The sequence below is a fragment of the Phacochoerus africanus genome, chromosome 4 (assembly GCF_016906955.1).
Source record: "Phacochoerus africanus isolate WHEZ1 chromosome 4, ROS_Pafr_v1, whole genome shotgun sequence".
Lineage (NCBI taxonomy): Eukaryota > Metazoa > Chordata > Mammalia > Artiodactyla > Suidae > Phacochoerus > Phacochoerus africanus.
Window position 1 is genome coordinate 34,407,683 of NC_062547.1, and position 19,680 is coordinate 34,427,362.

The 19,680-nt window shown below is 42.4% G+C and overlaps 1 protein-coding gene across 1 annotated transcript in view; it reads left to right on the forward strand.

Annotated features, from left to right (window-relative positions):
• LGR4 (leucine rich repeat containing G protein-coupled receptor 4) overlaps nucleotides 1–19,680 on the forward strand; it is a 108,997-nt gene that overhangs the window by 56,955 nt on the left and 32,362 nt on the right. Inside the window, exon 2 of the mRNA XM_047776112.1 lies at nucleotides 1,234–1,305. Within this exon, the coding sequence (XP_047632068.1) occupies nucleotides 1,234–1,305 (72 nt within the window). The remainder of the gene's footprint in view (nucleotides 1–1,233; nucleotides 1,306–19,680) is intronic.

Sequence of the window (19,680 nt, forward strand, 5' to 3'; positions counted from 1 at the left end):
GGTCTTTTTGCCTTTTCTAGGGCTGCTCCCGTGGCATATGTAGGTTCCCAGGCTAGGGGTCTAATCAGAGCTGTAGCCGCCGGCCTACACCAGAGCCACAGCCAACTCGGGATCCGAAACGGATCTGTGACCTACACCACAGCTCATGGCAACGCCGGATCCTTAACCCACTGGGCAAGGCCAGGGATTGAACCCGCAAACTCATGGTTCCTAGAGGGATTTGTTAACCACTGAGCCACAACGGGAACTCCGTCATCGGGTTTTGTTGTGCTTGATTTCTCTTCCGCCTCCTTAGACCAGTAGATCTAATGTAGTCATGGGAAAGTCACACATGTGACTTTCCATGATGGTTTCTAGAAAGGAGAGACCTGTGGGCTGAAGCACAGACTTTAAAGTGGGAGAAGAGGCAGGGGCACCTGCGTGAGGCATTCAGACAGCCTAGTGGAACTGTGCTTGGTGAGGCTGCCTTAACCTTTCTTTCATGGGGTCCAGATTAAGTAGAGTATGGAAGGAGCAGGTCAGTTCAAAAGGCAGCTGCCAGGGAAGAAGGAAATGGTTTTAAAAAGTATTTTGTTTTCAACGGTTTGAACTCAATTTGTCGAGTTAGATCACCAAGTGAGTACCCTCCTTTCTGCTGCCTCATTAAGGAAAAACTGGAAATGGATTGCATACCTGTCATGTATGCACTTGTTTGTAGCCTGCATCTGTTCATAGGCTAAAAATGAAATCTACTTACAGCTCTTACCTGGAGGACTTTTATAGGTTTTGCAAAAAATACGACTAGGGTACAGTTAGGACCTGTTTTATTATCCCTGACACAGTGGCTTTAGAAGCCACCCAAACCTGCAGATCTCTTTTATTAGGTACTGAGTATCTGTTTGTTTTTATCAGGTATAGCCCTTTAAATACAGCACACTAAAAAGCCACACTGCCTCACTCACTATAGGTAGTTGGAGACATTTTTTTCCCCCAAGAATATTTAAAGGGTGAAAACCCAGGCTCTGGGTACATTATAAATGATGGGATGTCATTTGTAATAAAAGATTTAACTTTTTGGCTTTCTGAGCGTTGCCTTCTGAAGCTAAATTCTGGTTATCCCTACATCTGTTTTCGGTGCCCATTTTTCGGTCTTCTTTATAAAATTTCAGTACCTAATCATTTTTTTTCCTGTTGAATTAAGTGCTTGAAGTCTAATATCACTTAGTTAACAATCTTCTTAACTTTGTTTTCCAGGGATATCAGTATGAACAATATCACTCAATTACCAGAAGATGCATTTAAGAACTTCCCTTTTCTAGAGGAGCTGTAAGTATTATTTTCAGAAATGTTTTTCTCTGTTTGTTTCTCCTGTTCTCTTTGGAAGACAGAGATAGTCTACTGTTTCTTACGGGGCACTCAGCTTGGTTCAGTGGCCTTTGTATGGAGGAAATCTTGTGTAGGGGGGAGGGATGGGAAGGCAAGCTTGATTTTTTTTTTTTTAAAGAAGTGATTGCTGAAGTAATTTTTGAAAGCCAGAACTAAAAATGCTACTTCCATAGGACTTGCTGGCCAAAGTTGTCATAACCATGAATGCTACAGTGACATGGGTTAATTACGGTGTTAACCTGAGATGACAAGGCTGCTGTGTAATTACCATGGTTGCCATAGGAGTTGCCATGTAGGTGACACAACCATAAAGAATAATCCTACGTGTTTTAGGGTCATGATGAGGCAGACAACCTCAGTGGGCATGAACAAAAAACTGTCTCCTTGGACGGTTGACAGGTGATCTTTGGGGGTGGGGTGAGGACATGGAATGTCTTCAGGGTCTCTGAGAACACCTTTAACTTCAAGCCTGTTTCTGAACTTGAACATCTCACTCTTCCAATTTGACCATTTACATGGTTAACCATTTCCACCTGTAGTAACCTCCATTTTGTTTTGCTCTCCACAATTACCTGACATTCATAATCAAAACAAGCCCTTTAGATTTTAAAGGAATTGGGACCAATATAGCTTAAGGATTCAGATTAAAAAAAAAAACAAAAAAAACCACCAAAAACCTAAATCAGAGTTGAATGGAGTTAAATGTAGGCTTCGCAAAATGGCTAAGCTAATGGATTTATGTAATATGTGGAGGCAGGAAGGTGACAGTTTGATGGTAGGAACATCAAAGCGATAGAGCCCTGAAGGAATCTAAATTCATATCCCAGATCGTGCCCTACAGCCAGCTGTTGAGTATTAATTAGATCCAAGTCAGTGACTGTCTCCTCTCTGCCCCTCCCCTCAAGGAACAGGAACTGAACATAAGACACGCAGGTTGTGCTCACTGCTTCTGACAGAGTGTTCAAACAGTAGTGAGGGATTTAATGAAATTAAGGAGAAATTTTTCTTCCCACACTACTTAGTTGCACATAATGTTCCCACAGCAAACACTGGACAGAGATTATTTGCCACTTCCAAGCCTGCGAACTGGGTCAAGTTCCTTAACCTCCCTCGGTTCAGTTTCTTTGTCTTTAAGATGCAGATAACAACAGTCGCTCCCTTGCAGTACCCTGGTGAAGACAGAATGAATTAAAATAGATGTTAAATACTTAGGACAGTGCATGAAACAGTGAGTGTCCCGGAAATGCTAGCTAATATTTATTTCACTATGTTAAAAGTGCCTAAAGTGGAGGGTGGGGTGTGGGAGCAGCAGCCTAATAATACCAAATGTTGTCTTGCAGTACAGGGTTTAAATGAATGCACGTTTTATTTTCTTTTTGCCTGTTTTTCTTTCGTGAACATTAATTATTTTGTAAAAAAAAAAACAACTGTTCATTTTTAATTAAACATTTAAATCAAGTGGAGAAGGAGTGAACCTCCAGTCAAGCTCGAGGATGCTTTACCTATTTCTTTTTATTTTACTTACAGTTCTAGACTTTAGGATTAGTTTCCATTTACAGAAGTAATTATACAGTGAAAGGGCTTTAATGAGTGGTGATTCAGCCACCGTACAACCACCAGGGACCCAGGGACGTGAAACACACAGGGTAGGGAAGGGAAAGGCTCTCCTTGCTCTGGGTGGGCGGTGTGTGCTGACCACCTGTGTCAACGCTTTTGACTGGCAGCCAGCTCCACCCCAAGGGATTTTGTACTGAGCGCCTGGATGTGGAGTCCATCCTGGTTAATCTCTGCCTTGTGAAGTTTGCCTCTTGGATTTCTTTAAAATCTCAAATGACCAAGCATATGTCAAGCTCATGAATTCTGTCAACCGAAAGTTTTAATTGGAACCAAATTGGATTTGACTGCTTAGTCCTTTGTAGCGAGGTCATGTTCACTACACATTCTGCTTATCGCTGAGGGGAAGCCCATCCAATCAAGTCTGTACAGTGTCTCCAAATACTGTATGGGATTTCAGAAAGGAATTTGGTCAGGAGAGCGGATAGTTAAAGAATCCTTAGGAATAGTCTTTAGTACTTTGGGAATACTTCAGGCATTCAAGGGAATTTCTTTTCCAGGTTAATAGAAGCAGGGTAAAAAACTCATGTCTTTTCTTTATAAAACACTGGAGTTGAGTTTGACATTCCAAAATGATGCTGCCATGAGTATTGTAATATTTCATAAACAGCATCACCCTTTATCCAGAAATCATCTGGAAATCATTTAAGAGTGACTGTGAAGCTGAAGTGCCCTGAGCAGAATTGAGGGATTTACTGAGGGCTTTTTTCCATGATAGTTAATGAGGTACACTTAACAAGAAGTGATCAGTTTGGACAAATTTTATATGATAATCCAGAGTGCTTGGAGTATTGATTGGAATCACTTTCCTAGTGTACTTAAGTGTTTATAGATATTTACATGTTCACTTATTCTTTCAACAAACCCTGAATCCTGTGGTGGGTACCAGGACAGGACAGGTACAGAGACAAGTAAGTGTGGTCTCTGTCCTTGGAGTTGACAGTCTGTCTCGAGCTATGCTGCCCAGTACTGTAGACACGAGCCACAGGTAAGTATTTAAATCTATATTTACAATAATTAAAAAAAATATAATAAAAACCCAGTTCTTTAATTGAATTAGCCATCTTTCAGATACTCAGTACACTTGTGGCTAGTGGCTAGTGGCTATTGTGATGGACAGTGTGTTTCCATCATTGTGGTCAACGTGGGTCCAGAGGGAAAGATGGAACCAACACTTGGTGAAGACTGTGGAAGCGTGTGCAGGGTCAGTGGAAGCCTAAAATAACCTATGTACTTGAGACTGGCAGATTTGGAAAAAGCTTTCCAGAATAGCTTCAACTGAGTTTTGAAGGACACGTGAGAATTAGCCAGGTGAAGATGCGTAGTAAGGGAAGAACCTTATATCATGTGCAAAGGCATGGAGGTAGACATTTCATAAGTGTTAGGACCCAGGAAGTTGTTAGCTATTCCAACTGAAGTATACAGAAATGTGGAATACTGAAGGGTAGAGAAATGTTAGGACATCAGGCCAGATCACTAAGGGGCTTACAAAGCTGAGAAGTTTAGACTTTATCCTGAAGGCATGGAGTTAAATTGAGTATGAGCGATGGGGAGATGGCTAGGACTTTTTTGTCCTGAATGACTAGATGCCATTCACTGATTTTTTTTTTTTTCTTCTCCCTCCCTCTTCCTCTGGGAATCCAAAACCATAGGATCTGGTCCTAAATTCAATGCTTAATATGTCTAAAATCTTGGGACAGTCTCCTGGTGTCTGTTCTTTAGTTTCCTACTGTTTAAAATGAGATCTTCACAGATTTATTGTAAAGGGAAAAGGGGATTATTTATGTAAAAGTGCTTTGCGACATGAAGTGCTATTTAATGAGTAACGGTAAATTTCACTAAACTTCCTAAACATTGCAGTCTTTCTTCAAGTATTTGGGGAGAGGCTGTTTTGCTTGGAGATGGGAGTTGGAGTGGGCCAGTATGCTCTTCTGTTGGCAACATAAAAGGAAAGGCAAATTTTTAGAAAATACTAATGTAGCATCCACAGAATCTGTTGTTCGATGTGATGCTGTCATAATTATTTGGGGCTCTCCTTCAGACCTGTCAGGGCATTGGTAGCCATTTAGGTACTGGCTGAAATGTGGAGTTGTGAAATTGACTTAATTAGAAACAGCAGAAGGAATATCCAACTCCTTTTCCATAGGCTACCACTGAGAAATCCGTGGATGTTTCTTTGAGCATAGATGTTGCAACAGTAGTGGAAACTGTTGCCAGTTGTTGGCACTTGTTCAGTTATTGTTTAATGCATACTATAAGACTAGGCTAATTCCATCCATTTCAAAATGTACTTTGACTTTGGAGCTTATCACAGTGCGAAAGTGAAAATTGGGTCTCTTGAGTACTTTTTTTGGGGAGGTCTATAGGACAATTGATTGTAAGAGAGGCTTTACTTTACAGAAAAAAAAAAGACCTAGTAAATATTTGAACAGAGGGTCAAAACTGAAAATTTTAAATACCTTAATTTAGCCAATACTTAAATGTGAAACTATACCCACACATACACGTACATGCACACAATGTAAATGTAAAATGTATATACATTTTTTTCTGAACCATTTGAAAGTAAGTTGCTGTCATAATGCTCCTTTACCTCTAAACAGTGTATTGATTATTCCAAAAATAAGAGTGTTTTCAATAATTATAGTACAGTTGTTAAACTCAGAAAACTAGCATTGATATATATCATCTGATCCGTAATTCTTATTCAGATTTAATAGCTATTTTGCTAATATAGCAAAAAATCCTCTGGTTTAGGACACAATTTAGAACCACAGGTTGCTGTGTCTTGATAATTTGTTCTAAATTTCTAAAACGATGTTTTGTGGTCTCTGAGTTACTGCATATAATTACAATTGGTCAAGTCTGGCCAAGGGAAATTATTTTAGGGTACAGTAGAAATAATAATGGTAATTGACATTTATTGAGAGTTTATTATGTGCTAGAAACTTAGTACCTATTATCTGGCTTAATGCTCACAAGACTCCTATCCCTATGAAGTAGATAGAACTTATTATCCCCTTAATTTATAGATGAGGACACAGAAGCTTTAGCAAAGGGAAAAAATTCATTATGGCCATGTAGTAAATAGCAGATCCAGGATATGAATCCATGTTGATCTGATTCAAGTCTTCCTCTTAATTTCTGAGCTGTGATAATTGCCTCAAGAGGCACAGGACTGGAAGGAAGCTTAAGAGGACATCTCTTCCTTGTCATCTACAATTCTAATTGTGTCCACAGCTAACCATCAAAGGGGCTTGGCTTTGGCAAGTTCATTGAAGAGAAAAACTCCTTAACAAGGAGTTCTTCTTAGAATGAGGTTTTCGGAGTTCCCATCCTGACTAGTATCCATGGGGACACAGGTTCGATCTCTGTCCTTGTTCAGTGGGTTAAGGATCCGGCATTCCTGTGAGCTATGGTATAGGTCGCAGACAAGGCTCAGATCCCAGCTGCTGTGGTGTAGGCTGGCGGCTACAGCTCTCTTTCGACCCCTAGGCTGGGAACCTCCATATGCTGAGGGTGTGGCCCTAAAAAGACAAAAAAAAAAAAGGGTTTCTAGTCTAGCCATCCCATTTTGTAGGTGAGAATATCAAGGCTGGATGATAGATGAATGGCTTACTCCAAGTACCGCAGAGAGTATATGTATCTGAACCAGAATTAGGCCTACATGGTTCAGTGCCATGTCCAGTATATCCTGTCGGCTTTCATATCTTCGAGAGGCAGGAGTAGTCTTGAATAGTCTTACTGGGTTGTTTAGGTCTTGAGAAAGTAGCAGACTTTGCACTCTTCTAGGCCTTACAAGGAATTTCCTTTGTCTCCAAACTAACATTTGACACAATTAACATTTACTTTACTCCCTTCATGAAGCCTTCTCAGATGAACTTTATCACCTGCAAAAATGTTCCCCTAGAAAGAACAAGAGTTCCTCAGTTGCTCCAGTGATATTTGAGAGAAGTCTTAGATTCTGGGACGCATTCTCTTGTCCCGCTTTCTAGTGTCTGGTAGGATGACTTGGTGGCAAAGATCCCTGCGTTTGCTGTTGGGGGAAATACATAGTGATCTCACAGAGTGGTAGTGATGCTCTGATGATGCATGTGTATCATTTGGAGGGGTCTCTGATTAGGAAATAAGTGTGAAAAGAGAAATGGGAGGGATCTTGTACAAATTACACCTACTATGTACTGGATACGTCATTTTGTTGATGAGGAGGCTGAGCTTTTCCTCGGAGTGGTTAGGTAACTCTCCCAAGGTCATGTAGCTTGTGAGTAACGGACTTGGTTTCAGTCCCACATCTGACTGCCTGTGTAGCTGTGGAAAGGAGTTTATTATTTCATTAAACAACTCATTGATTAAACAAACTTTTGTTAGGTAAGCACTATGTGCAGTGCTGAATTAAATTGGGATTCTTGCCTTCAAGAGAAATGAATGATGTAGCAGAGTTATGGGAGTTCAAAGGAGAAGGGAAATAACTTCTAGCAAAAAAGATTAAGGATTATGGATCATCAAAGAGTTGGCACTTCAGGAGAGCCCTGAGGGATAGTAGGAGTTATTCATGGGGAGATGTAGAAAAAGGAGGATGAGCAAAGATATGGAGACAGACTGGGACCGGGAGGAGGAATGCTGTGGTATTTGGTTTGGTTTTAGTGCTGAATTCTTGAAAGGAAATTATGGGAAGGAAACCATGACAGGAGTTTGAGGCCAGGCTGAGGACCTTTCTTGGCAGATGGATGGAGGAGTGTCCACTTTTGGGTGGCTCTGGAAGTTTTGTGAGCTAGGAAATGACTCGCTCAGATGTGACCTTCCATCCAGGTAATAATCTCAGAGCAGAGGGGAGGATGCTTGGGACTGAGAGAGTGCAGAGAGACAAACGAATATGATCATGGCAGTTATCCAGGTGAGGATGGTGAGAATCTGAACCAGGGTAGATGAGAAGCAGTGACAGGGAGGAGGGAACTCTGCAAAAGATGTTATGGAAATAGAATCAAGAGCACATCTCAGCTGGGATGACTAGGGTGTCACTGGTAACCCTTCATTTTAAGATTGCCAGGAGTTGGATGTTGCTTTGACAAAGTCAAAGCCCACATAAGAAAGAGCAATTGTTTCAGAAAAGAAGATACTCCATGCAGTTTTGAATATGCATCTTGAAGTTAGGTGAGAGATGGGTATGGGTGTCTGGAGATATAGGTAAGGGAGCTGAGACTAGAGATTTATGGGCCTGGATTATAGAAGAGAGTTGTATGAGTCTAGATGCTAGAGTCTTTTATTTTGAGGGGATTACTGGAAACATTAGGTTGAAAGAGCTTGCCAAGGGAGAGAGGGCAGAAGGAAAGGGAAGGAAGCCAAAGACAACTCATTGGGAAACACTTGAATCAGGGTGTGGGAAGAGGACCAAGTGCCAGGGGAGCAGGAGAACTAGGGCAGAACTGTGCCCCGGGAGCTGCGGGAGGGAGGTTTTTCACAAGAAATGAACAATCAACATTGACATGCTGGAGAAAGGTGCTGCAGCCAGATAATGAGAAAAGACCTTGAATGTAAGAGGTTTTTTAGAATCATTTTTACTGAGGGCTCCGAGAGTGACTTTGGGGCAGAGAAGTTCTTCATGAAGCAGGCATTTAGGGACTGCTAGTAGGTAGTTTCTGGTTTGGGGAGTGTATATAAATTTGGAATATGTCCTGTATCTGACAGGAGTCCACCGGGTGTAAGAGACAAAAACCCAGCTGAGGGATAGTTGAGGATTTATTGTTTCATGTGGAACTAGAAAGTCTATAGGTGGAGTTGGCCCAGGTGTCCTGGATCTCGGGGTTTCAAAGTTTTGAGAGTTTTCTCATGCTCTCCACTTCTCATTGTCTCTACTTTTGTGTCTCAGCTTTGTCCTTCCCTGTAGCAAATATCCTGCATTCCTATAGTGGGAAATATAAACTTCAGCCCCCATGTACATCTTTGCATTTTGAGATCCAAGATGAATAAAGTCTTCTTCGCTGCCTTTAGCAGCAAAGTCCTGGGAGGACTTTGATTGATCAGGCAGACCTCCTGTGCCTCTTTGCACCACTTACTCTCCTCGTTTGAATTGATATGGTCGAATCTAGATCCTGGACTGATTCCCCACTAGGACCATCTAGAGTAGAGAAGACATCCGCCAGAGGAAGTAGAAGGAGAAAGGAAGACACGCCCCAGAGAAAAAAAACCCATAGTTATCACAGCCCACTAGAATTTAGTAAGTAGACACTCTGTGGGAATTGTCTGTTGACTTGGGCCAATCTGAAATGATAGGATAATATAAATTTACAGTGGAACCAACAAGCGCTCTGTAACTTTGTCCTATGGTGCTTAGCTGCTTAAAGGTAGAGGCAGTGAAACATGTGATAGACTCAGAATTTGGGTTTGATAGGTCAGTATTTCATAAGCAACAAGGGGAAGTCAAGTAGGGAGTGTAGAGGGTGTAGAGAAGCTAAGGAAATCACACTTTGCTGGCTTGTGTATCTATTTTAATCAAAGCTAATGATTTGTTCTTTGACTTAAAGTAGTACTGACGACAAGTAAGTGAAAATGTATTTAATATTCTACTAGCATGATTGAGTTTTCTAGCAAGGAAACAGGCTAAGTCATTTCTTTCATGTATTGTCCACTCTTCGACAAGCCATGCTTATTTAATGCAAGTTTTTATGCTTTGTAGCATTTTTTCTCAGAATTTGTTCATCATTTTCCTCTGTTGGACTTTAAATACATCAAAAAGAAGATTATTATGTTAGAGATGCTAAAAATATTTGTATCATTGATGTACTTGGCCTTGTAAGAAAATGATCATTCAATTCATGGATACTCAACTTTTAAAATCTGGATGTAGAGAAAGATGAGAGGAAAAAGAACTACCCATTAGCTTACCACTGAGTGATATCTGTGGTTAATATTTTGTTGTTTATACTTCTGGACATTTCTCTTAGTATATGTATGAATTTCTTTCCTCAGCATGATTGGTCAAGACCAACCAGAATTTACTCATGGGGCTGAGTCATGTTCGAACAAACCCAAGCTCTGCCAGGAGGGTGTGAATTGGGGTTTAGTTGCAACCAACAGTATGTGCCATGGTTCCTCTCTATACTTTTTACATCTTACCCACTTTATCCAGTCTATTTTGAGTCCTTTCTGCTAGAGAGAGCCTTCCCTGGTTTTCCTTGTCCACAGTCTTCTGCACCTTCTCTGCTGCTCACCACTTAGTGCTGGATTAAGTGTCTTGTTATTTTGTGCTCTAGATGTGTCAGCATGCACCTGTGTCTTCAACTCTCATGACTTTCCTCCAAGAACAGGGCCTATCGTCACACCTCTACAAAAATGTGGTGACAGTGCCCACATTTTTGAACTTGAAATTGAGAGAGGCATTAAGACAAAGGATTTTTTCTTATTTCAACTTTATTGATGTAATAAACCTTATTGACCTATATAAAAACTAAATTCCATTGAAGTTTTATGTTTAATGAATTATCCTTCTTTAAAAGAAGAGAAATGAGAAGTATCTTGGGAAAAACTCAGTGCTTGCTTTGCCATACTTATGGTGCTTGGCTTGTAGTAGAAAGTCAATATTTGTTGGTTGATGTTAACTGTAAATTTTTTTAAAGCTGTAACATATTTCCTCATGTGGGTGGATAGTACATGTGTTTATTGCCAAAGGATAAATGACTAGGTTGTCGGGATAAACTTTGCTTAGGAAATGTAACCATTGCCAAAGTTTTTATTGATTTACCTGTAAAATAAAGTCTTCCATAGGTTACTTACGATGAGGAAGTGGGAGACAGAAAGGGCGTTTGGGTGCTATGGAACTTAAGTTTCTTTGAATTGAATCAAGCTCTTTTAGTATATGGAGAGTTCTAGATGGCCTGTAGATTGAGTTTTAGCAAGGACAACCTTATTTTTTAAGCATGACTGCTTTTGTTTTTGTACATTTAAATAGCAATGTGTAATACTATGTATGTGCATATACTATACATATGCACATATACTATATATATACACACATATACTATATATATACAAATATACTATATATATACAAATATACTATATATATTATATATATATAAATATAGTATATATATTATATATATATATGACATAATTTTCCCCTTTGTGAAGGAAGACTATGTTGAAAACCTTGGGAATTTCCATAATAAGGGTTCTTAATATGTGCATACTAATAAAACATTTAATTTTTACGTATACTGACATGATAAATATGAAGGTATGAAACTCTTCCCTGATATGTGAAAAAATAGGGTAATTAAAACATTGTTAGTTGATTCAAGATTCTGATATTCTATATCAGAGGAGGTTTATTTAACCTTGGTAGGAAGAATGTTCAAGGAGACCAACCTATCAAGGATGGTAGATGTTGGCCCTCTGTATTCACTGTAAAAACAACCACATCCTTGGTCCTCTGAAAGTCATTCATAGAAAATAAAACATTGTTCTGTTTCTAGAGCTTACATTATTTTGTTTTGATTACCTTATTTTATTTCAAAGATTTACCTTATTTAGCTGTGCCATAGGATCTTGGACAAGGCGTGGAGAAAACATGCTGTTTAAAAACAAACAAACAAACAAAAACCAAACCAAACCAAACCAAACCAGGAGCAGGCCCACCATACAGGGTTCTTTTAAGGGCCGACATAGTAGGGTGATGACTATGAAAACTGCTACATAGATGTTGGTTTTTTTTTGTTTGTTTGTTTTGTTTTTTTTTTTTTTTTTGCCGTTTCTTGGGCCGCTCCTGTGGCATATGGAGGTTCCCAGGCTTGGGGTCAAATCGGAGCTGTAGCTGCCGGCCTAAGCCAGAGCCATAGCAATGCTGGATCCGAGCCGTGTCTGCAACCTACACCACAGCTCACGGCAACGCCGGATCGTTAACCCACTGAGCAAGGGCAGGGACCGAACCCGCAACCTCATGGTTCCTAGTCGGATTCGTTAACCACTGTGCCACGACGGGAACTCAAGTTTTTTTTACTATGTACTCATATCGACTACCCCTAAGTGGGAACAATATACCTCTGAGTTCTTCATTTTTCATAGGAGCCAGCAGAATTCTGAGCACATAGTAGGGCCTTCAGATATAAATAAATAGATGACTAAGGACTTATTTGAGGTAAACATTATATATATATATATATATATTTTTTTTTCTATTTTACTCTTTTTTTCCTTTTGCTGCTACACCTGCGGCATATGGAAGTTCCTGGGCTGGGGTCGAATTGGAGCTGCAGCTGCTGGCCTAAGCCACAGCCACAGCAACACTGGATTAGAGCTGCATCTGCGACCTATGCTGCAGCTTGTGGCATCGCCGGATCCTTAAACCCACTGAGCGAGGGCAGAGATCGAGCCCGCATCCTCATAGACACTATGTTGGGTTCCTAACCCACTGAGCCACAATGGGAACTCCGATTTTACTTTTAAAACTATTGCCAAAATCAGGGGTCCTGCTGATGTCAAATTATATTTAACAGGAGCACACCTCTCACTTGTCGGTGGTGTTCCCACTCACCTTACTTGCCCAATTTGGTTTTGAACTGGAAGTGCCATTTCTGAAAGCAGAGTCATGGGCCAGTGGTTGCGCCTGTTGTCCTTGGCACGCAGCATGACACCGTGCTGATCCACCCACCTGAGAGCATTTAATAGTGTTGCAGGAGGGGCAGCCCAGAATTTTTTGGTTACAATCTCTGAGAGGTTGTATGAGCAGCTTCGGATGAAGATCTGGTGGGTAGGGATGTGAAGGTCGGGAGAGAGATGGGGAGGGAGGTGAGAAGACACGGCTGAGGGGGAGAGAAATGTGGCTCAGAAGGGAGGGTCGTGCTCAAGGTCGCTTTCTGTCAGGGCACAAGGCCAGGCCATCTGGGAACCACCTCTGCGAAGTGGCTGGAGGCGTGTGAGTGGCTGGGAGTCTGTGGCTCTGTATCACCTATTCTGGGACCTCTCCACCCCGTGATAGAGAAAAATTGCCATGAGCAAAGCTCTATTGTTTGTAAGCAGAGCTTGGTTGGGCCTGTGCCTTCCCGCTGCAGTTGCTTTGCCACCCTCCGCTTGCTCCTCCCCAAGGCTCCTCGCAACAGCTGCTGGAAGCTTCTGACCCCTCGTCCACCCTCCCCCCAGCTCGGTACATGCATCTAGTCAGTGTGTATAGAGTAGTCCTTACTCCACTGACTCTTGGCTGGAATTCCAGCCAAATGGCTACAGTGACATTTCTGTAAGAGACTAAAAGAAACCTAAATTCAGATGCTTCTCAGAGAAGTAACACCAACTGGCATCCTCTCCAATTCACATTTGCCTCTTATTTCTTTAAATTGCTTCCCAAGTGAGGAATTCCCAGTCGAATTCAGCACATTTCACATAGGTATGAACCCTCTGGCCCAGATGACCTTGGACCAGTGTCCATCTAACCAGTGCTCTTCCTGCTTTCCTCCCCTGGGACGGATGGCAGATAGAAAATATCACGTGGCATACGCATTAAGAATCGAGGGTTAACTGAAAACGCTAGCCTCCCCTACAAGGAGCCCCTAATATGAACCCTTGGTCCTTATGAATAATAAATGTACGCAGACCAGATTCATAGAGACATTATACACTGAGCCACTTGTATCCTATTTCCTGGAACATTGCCAAATCCAATGGGGGAGCGGAAGGCTAATGGATCACTATTTCCCTCTCCTCCACCCTTTCTCTGTCTCTCCCCCTCTCCGTCTCTGCTTCTGGGACTGTTGTAACAAGCAGAATAAATAGGAGTTGCCTTGAGATAGACCGTGTCCCCATTTGAAGTCCTGCTAGACTTGTTTTAATTTTGTGTGATCGTGTGCACGACCCAGCATGTGTTGAGATAATACTATTGACCAGTGAACTGGTGTTCTCATGTTCAAGGTCTGCCCCACTTCCTTAAGAAAATATACTACCAGAACACGTTAAGAAAGAAAATTGTTGCCATAGCACGCTAAAATCAAGCCAAGTAGTTCTGTCCTTTTAGGAAAGTGGAGGAGAGTGGGGGAGTAGAAATGAAACAAGAGGAGAAAACATATGGAAAGTCGAAGGTGATGAGTGAGCTTTCCCCATGCTTTAAGTATCAGTGTTAACCCTTTTTGCATCCGGAGTCTCATATCGGGGCTTCGTTGAGGCATTACAGTAAATACTGAGTGTTTGTTTCACATAAGGTCCCATGAAATGGACTATAGAATGACTATGACCTAGTCTCTGCCCATGAGGCACACGTAATACAGTTGAAGGAGAGGCAACAATTTCACAGTAACCAGGGGCCACGTAAGTGCACCCAATGAGAGAGCTTCATTCAAGATACCTGTCGAATCAAAGGCAGGCAATATCGTAATGGTTTTACATTGGAGGCAGCACCCCATCTGGACAGTGATGATGCATAACGTTGGAGCTGGCAGGGACTGGAGTGAGAGTATTTCAGGTGAAGGCAGTGTCATGAGCTAGGAGTCCGAGGTGGAAAGCTCTGTGTGCTAAAATGTAGGACACAAGGAACTTTGGAGAGAAAGGAAGAGAAGATCATATTAAAGGGTCTGGCTGTCTCCAGAGTGGAGAAAAGCCTTTGGGAAAATGCTCAGAGTTGGGCTTTTTAACATTTAGATCTCACAGTATTTATAAAGAAGTGGTTTGAGGCAGGAGTCTAGTGGAGGTTCATGGCAGTAATCCAGGAGGAAGAAAATGAGGGCCTAGACTGAAGTGGCTACAGGAAGAGTGAAAGCGTGGATGGACACCACGAGGCTCCCTCTGGGCTCTGGAGACTGAGGAGCTGTGGGATGCAGAGCGGAGCTTTTTTCTTTCGGGCTTCACAGCATTGAAAGAATAGTAAACATTATAAGTATCATCGTTTATTAAATTCGAAAAACTTTCTGGAGCCAGCCAGTCGGTCCTCAGGAAGTGGGATGCTAAGAAAAGTATTGGGTATAGCACAGACAGACACACAGGCACAGAAGGGGAAGGAACTGGCCTTTGCTAGTCAAGGGCCATGGGTGGCAAACTCTTCCTCAGGATCAGCCACCTCTTTTTCCTTGGGAGTTGCTGAAAAAGCTCAGCAGGGAATGCTCTATATCCTAAATATAGTTGGAGCCACCTTAACCATGGAGGGATCCCATCTTCCTGGCTCTCCTGCTGCTCATCTTCAGCTCTGGGAAGCATGGACCCTTGGTCTGTTGGAAATTTCTCCATGATTGCAGTTCTGAGCTCCTAATGCCATTGTCTCTGCTGTGAGCTTTGGTCTGCTGGGTAAGAGCTGTTTGTCCTCAAACAAGGCTGTTAACTTGCCCGTGTCCACTTTGTTTCACCTTTTGGGAATTGTTTCCCAACCTCTTGGTGACACACCAGAGGCACTACCTTGCAGAAGGACATAGATAAGCATTGGAGCCAGCCAGGCAAGACCCGGAGTGCTGCGGGCGCCTCCATTTATCCCTGCTCTGTGAGTTATGCCACGTCACCTAACCTCTCAGGGACTCAAGAGAAGCAGGGCTACTCTCAGGAGATGATTAAAATGAAAGTAGGTAGGAGTTCCCTTGTGGTGCAGTGGGTTAAGGATCTAGTGTTGTCACTGCAGTGGCTCGGGTTGCTGCTATGGCATGGGTTTGATCCCTGGCCTGGGAACTTAAAGATACCATGGGTGTAGCAAAACATTTTTTTTTTAAATTTTAAAAAGAGAAAGAACGTTAGCCACTTAACCCTGTGCCCTCAACTACCGTGGGCACATGCATAGTAGGTTTTTTCTTCCATAGATTTTTGGGGCTTTGTTACTAACCCAGTTTTTTATTCACTTTGCTCTCTTCTGGATCTGCATTTTTGGACATGAAACATCCTCCTGGTCCACTGTAAGAAATACTAGCTCATGAAATAAGCAAAATGTGAAGAGTCTTGGGAAGGTGCAATTGCTGAAGCTACAGAGTTTTTACCCAGCTGACGTGTTTATTATTCATTAACCACCCTCTTGGTAAATGAGGGGAGATACATTCCTGAAGGCTCCACCTGACCTGCTGTTTACTCTAGTAAGGAACAAAGTACTCAGAGTGGGATGAGTACCCGCCCCCTGCTCAGCATCACCACCACCCACCGCATCCTAGTAGTGCTGCTGCTCCAAGTAGTGGACTTGAATTTCAGGATAAGCCAGATGCAGAGCTTATTTGGTCATTTCTGTGAACGGCAAGGAGTGGAGAAAGAGAGGATTTTTTTGTTGTTGTTGTCCTTTTGCCTTTTCTAGGGCCGCTCCTGCAGCATATGGAGATTCCCAGGCTAGGGGTCGAATTGGAGCTGTAGCCGCCGGCCTACACCACAACCACAGCCAACGCAGGATCCGAGCCGCTTCTGCGACCTACACCACAGCTCACGGCAACATCGGATCCTTAACCCACTGAGGGAGGCCAGAGATTGAGGCCAGGGATTGAACCCAAAATCTCGTGGTTCCTAGTCGGATTCGTTAACCACTGTGCTATGATGGGAACTCCAAGAGAGGATGCGTTTTGAAGTTAGGCCCACTCTGGTCTTCTCAGGGCTTATGAAAAGGCAGATATTTGAAGAAAGGAAGCAAATATTTTGGCTAATGTGGTTCATCACTCTCTTCTGTTGCTGAGAAAAGGTAATCAGGTGCTCTGCGTTTGGCCATTCCTTTGTTACTTTGTAGTTACTTTTTTTTCCTGAGCCCTGGAACAATAGACTGAACCCCTAGAGGAAATCCCACATATATGGGGACATTCAAAACTAGTATTAGAAAAGAATGAGAATCCTGTGACAGGATTTGTGTTTTGGTCTGTCGACAGTGTTTGTATTTTGATGGGCTTGAGCTATTTATTTATTTATTTATTTATTTTCTTTTTAGGGCCACACCCACAGCATATGGAGGTTCTCGGGCTAGGGGTTGAATCAGAGCTGTAGCTGCTGGCCTGCACCACAGCCACAGCAATGCAGGATCCGAGCCGCGTCTGCAACCTGCACCACAGCTCATAGCAACGCCAGATCTTTAATCCATTGAGCGAGGCCAGGATTGAACCTGCGTCCTCATGGATACTAGTCGAGTTCATTAACTGCTGAGCCACCATAAGAACTCCGGCTTGAGTTTTTTAAAGGCTGGTCTTGCAGGTAACATAGTCACCTGAGGACGTACAGCCAGGGGGAGAAAGGCTGTTGCCTCTTATGGTCCTAGTGGTCCAATATGATCTTATAACATGTGACTCTTTAAATGCTGCATTACAGCTGTGAGCACTCTCCATTGAATGTAGTTAGGGAGTCTGGAGTGTTGGAAGCCCCTTGAGAGGGCTTGTACTATCCCTGAACTAAGGTAGACTGTGGGTTGCTATCCATTTTCAAGGAAGAAATGCTGACAAAGGAGTTTCTGCCTAAGGGGTTGGCAGGTGCGTGAGTGGTAACAGAATTGTGATCTCACATACCCTGTTCTCGAGGCTTTTGTACTTTGGCCTGTAAGACTCATGTGTTGGAAACAACTAGTAGAAGATAGCCTGTTTAATTATGCATTCCAAGAATTCACAAATAAGGCATGTTGGTAAGAGCTGAAGTTTTTGAGGAAGGTGGCACAGGAGTCAGGGATTTAAAGGGTGAAAATGAGGTTGTGAAATGAAACATTTAAAGTCCTAGTGGTGGAGTTCCTGTTGTGGCGCAGTGGAAACAAATCTAACCGGGAACCGTGCAGTTTTGTGTTCGATCCCTGGCCTTGCTCAGCGGGTTAAGGATCTGGCATTACTGCGAGCTGTGGTGTAGGTCACAGACGCGGCTGGGATCTGGCATTGCTGTGACTCTGGTGTAGGCTGGCAGCAACAGCTCCTATTGGACCTCTATCCTGGGAACCTCCATATGCTGTGGGAGCGGCCCAAGAAATAGCGAAAAGACAAAAAACAAAAATTAAAAAAAAAAATAAAGTCCTAGTGGTGAAGCTAGAGCCCAAAGGATTTGCTGAGGAGAAATAATTTTAAATAGAAGCGTTGGAAAGTCTTAAAATCATCTTCTCCACTTCCTTATTTTACATATGGTGAACACCACAGGGTGAAAGGTCATGAGGCTGATGGAACAAAGCAAGCTATTGTGAGCCTGGGTTGAGGGGAGCCCTTGAAGGGCATGCAGTTTAGAGCTTAGGTGCTGGAGTGCCTTGTGAGAAACAAAGTCATAAACAGTGAAAGGGCTTTCTATGGGGAATTTAGTTTAGGGGCATGAACCCTGTGCCAAACTTGGCGTATTGCCTGAGAATCCAGCACTGTTGTCCTTGCTACTAAAGAAATAATTCTCCATATTCATTATTGGTTTCTGAATCCTCTTTCATTTTCCCATACTCCCCTGAACACACACACACACACACACACACACACACACACACACACACATCTTTAGTGTATATTTCTGTGTGAATGCTAAGGAAGAATCAAGTATTATCCTTTCCAGAGTGATTTGCATTTTAACTGGGGAAAAAATGTCAAGAGAAAATAATGCATCTCAAACATAGAGTTTCAGACCTCAGTGACTTCAGGTTTTAAAAAGGGTAAAGGAGCCCTCCTTATGTCCCTAAAATCAGGGTGTCTAAGAAGAACAGATCGAAGGAGGGGGAACTGAAGGCTAAGAAGAGAAGGTGGGCACTCATTTTTGTTAATCAGTAAAAGAAACTCTTTGGTGAATAAGGAATTAATGAATAAGGCTCAGGGGTTCAGGGGGCTTACAGAAAAAAGAGAAAGGACCATGGAAACGGACTCCTTAAAGGAGGTCTTGACGACTTGATGCACATGATCCTAAGACATGAAGGGGAGAGAGCATTTAAAAAAAGAAAAATCATAGCTAGAAAATCTTGTTGCTTGGGAGAGTACCCTGACGGAACCAGGAAGCTGGAAGAACCCTATGTTTAATCATGTGGGCACACAGCTATCATTTTTAAGTCAATACAGTTGACCCTTGAACAACACAGGGGTTAATTACTGACAATTTATAGTTGCCCCCACCCTCATCTGAGTTTCCTCCATATCCAAGGATTCAACCAACTGTACTATTTACGATTGGAAGATATCTGCATGTCCATGAACCATGCAGTTTAAACTTGCTGTTATTCAAGGCTCAGCTGTACTTGAAAACCTGCCTGCAGTTCACCTGTTTATAAGTCACTCAAGAAGTTGCTGTTCTGCTTCCTGCTTCTTCTCCCTAAAGTTCTTTAACTTTTCCTCCGTGTCTCCATGCCTGGGAAAAATGGAGAAAAAACTGGGGTTCAGTATGAATTGTGGGGCTCAGTATGAATTGTGTGCCCCTTTCTTACAAAAAGACCCCCCAAATTCTTATCCTTTTCTTACTCCCCTCTTATTCCCACTTAAATTTGTCACTTCGAAATTTCTTTAGGAAACAGTTTGTTTATTTATTGTCTTTTTAGGGCTGTGCCTGTGGCATATGGAGATTCCCAGGCTAGGGGTCCTATCGGAGCTGTAACCACTGGCCTACGCCAGAGCCACGGCAGCTCGGGATCCAAGCCATGTCTGTGACCTACACCACAGCTCACGGCAGCACCAGATCTTTAACCCATTGAGTGAGGCCAGGGATCGAACCCACAACCGTATGGTTCCCAGTCAGATTCGTTAACCACTGAGCCACGACGGGAACTCCGGAAACAGCTTATTTCTTAAAAAATATGCCTTCATTTGGAAAGTTATGCTTACAGTAGCTTTCTCTTTAACCTCTCTTTAC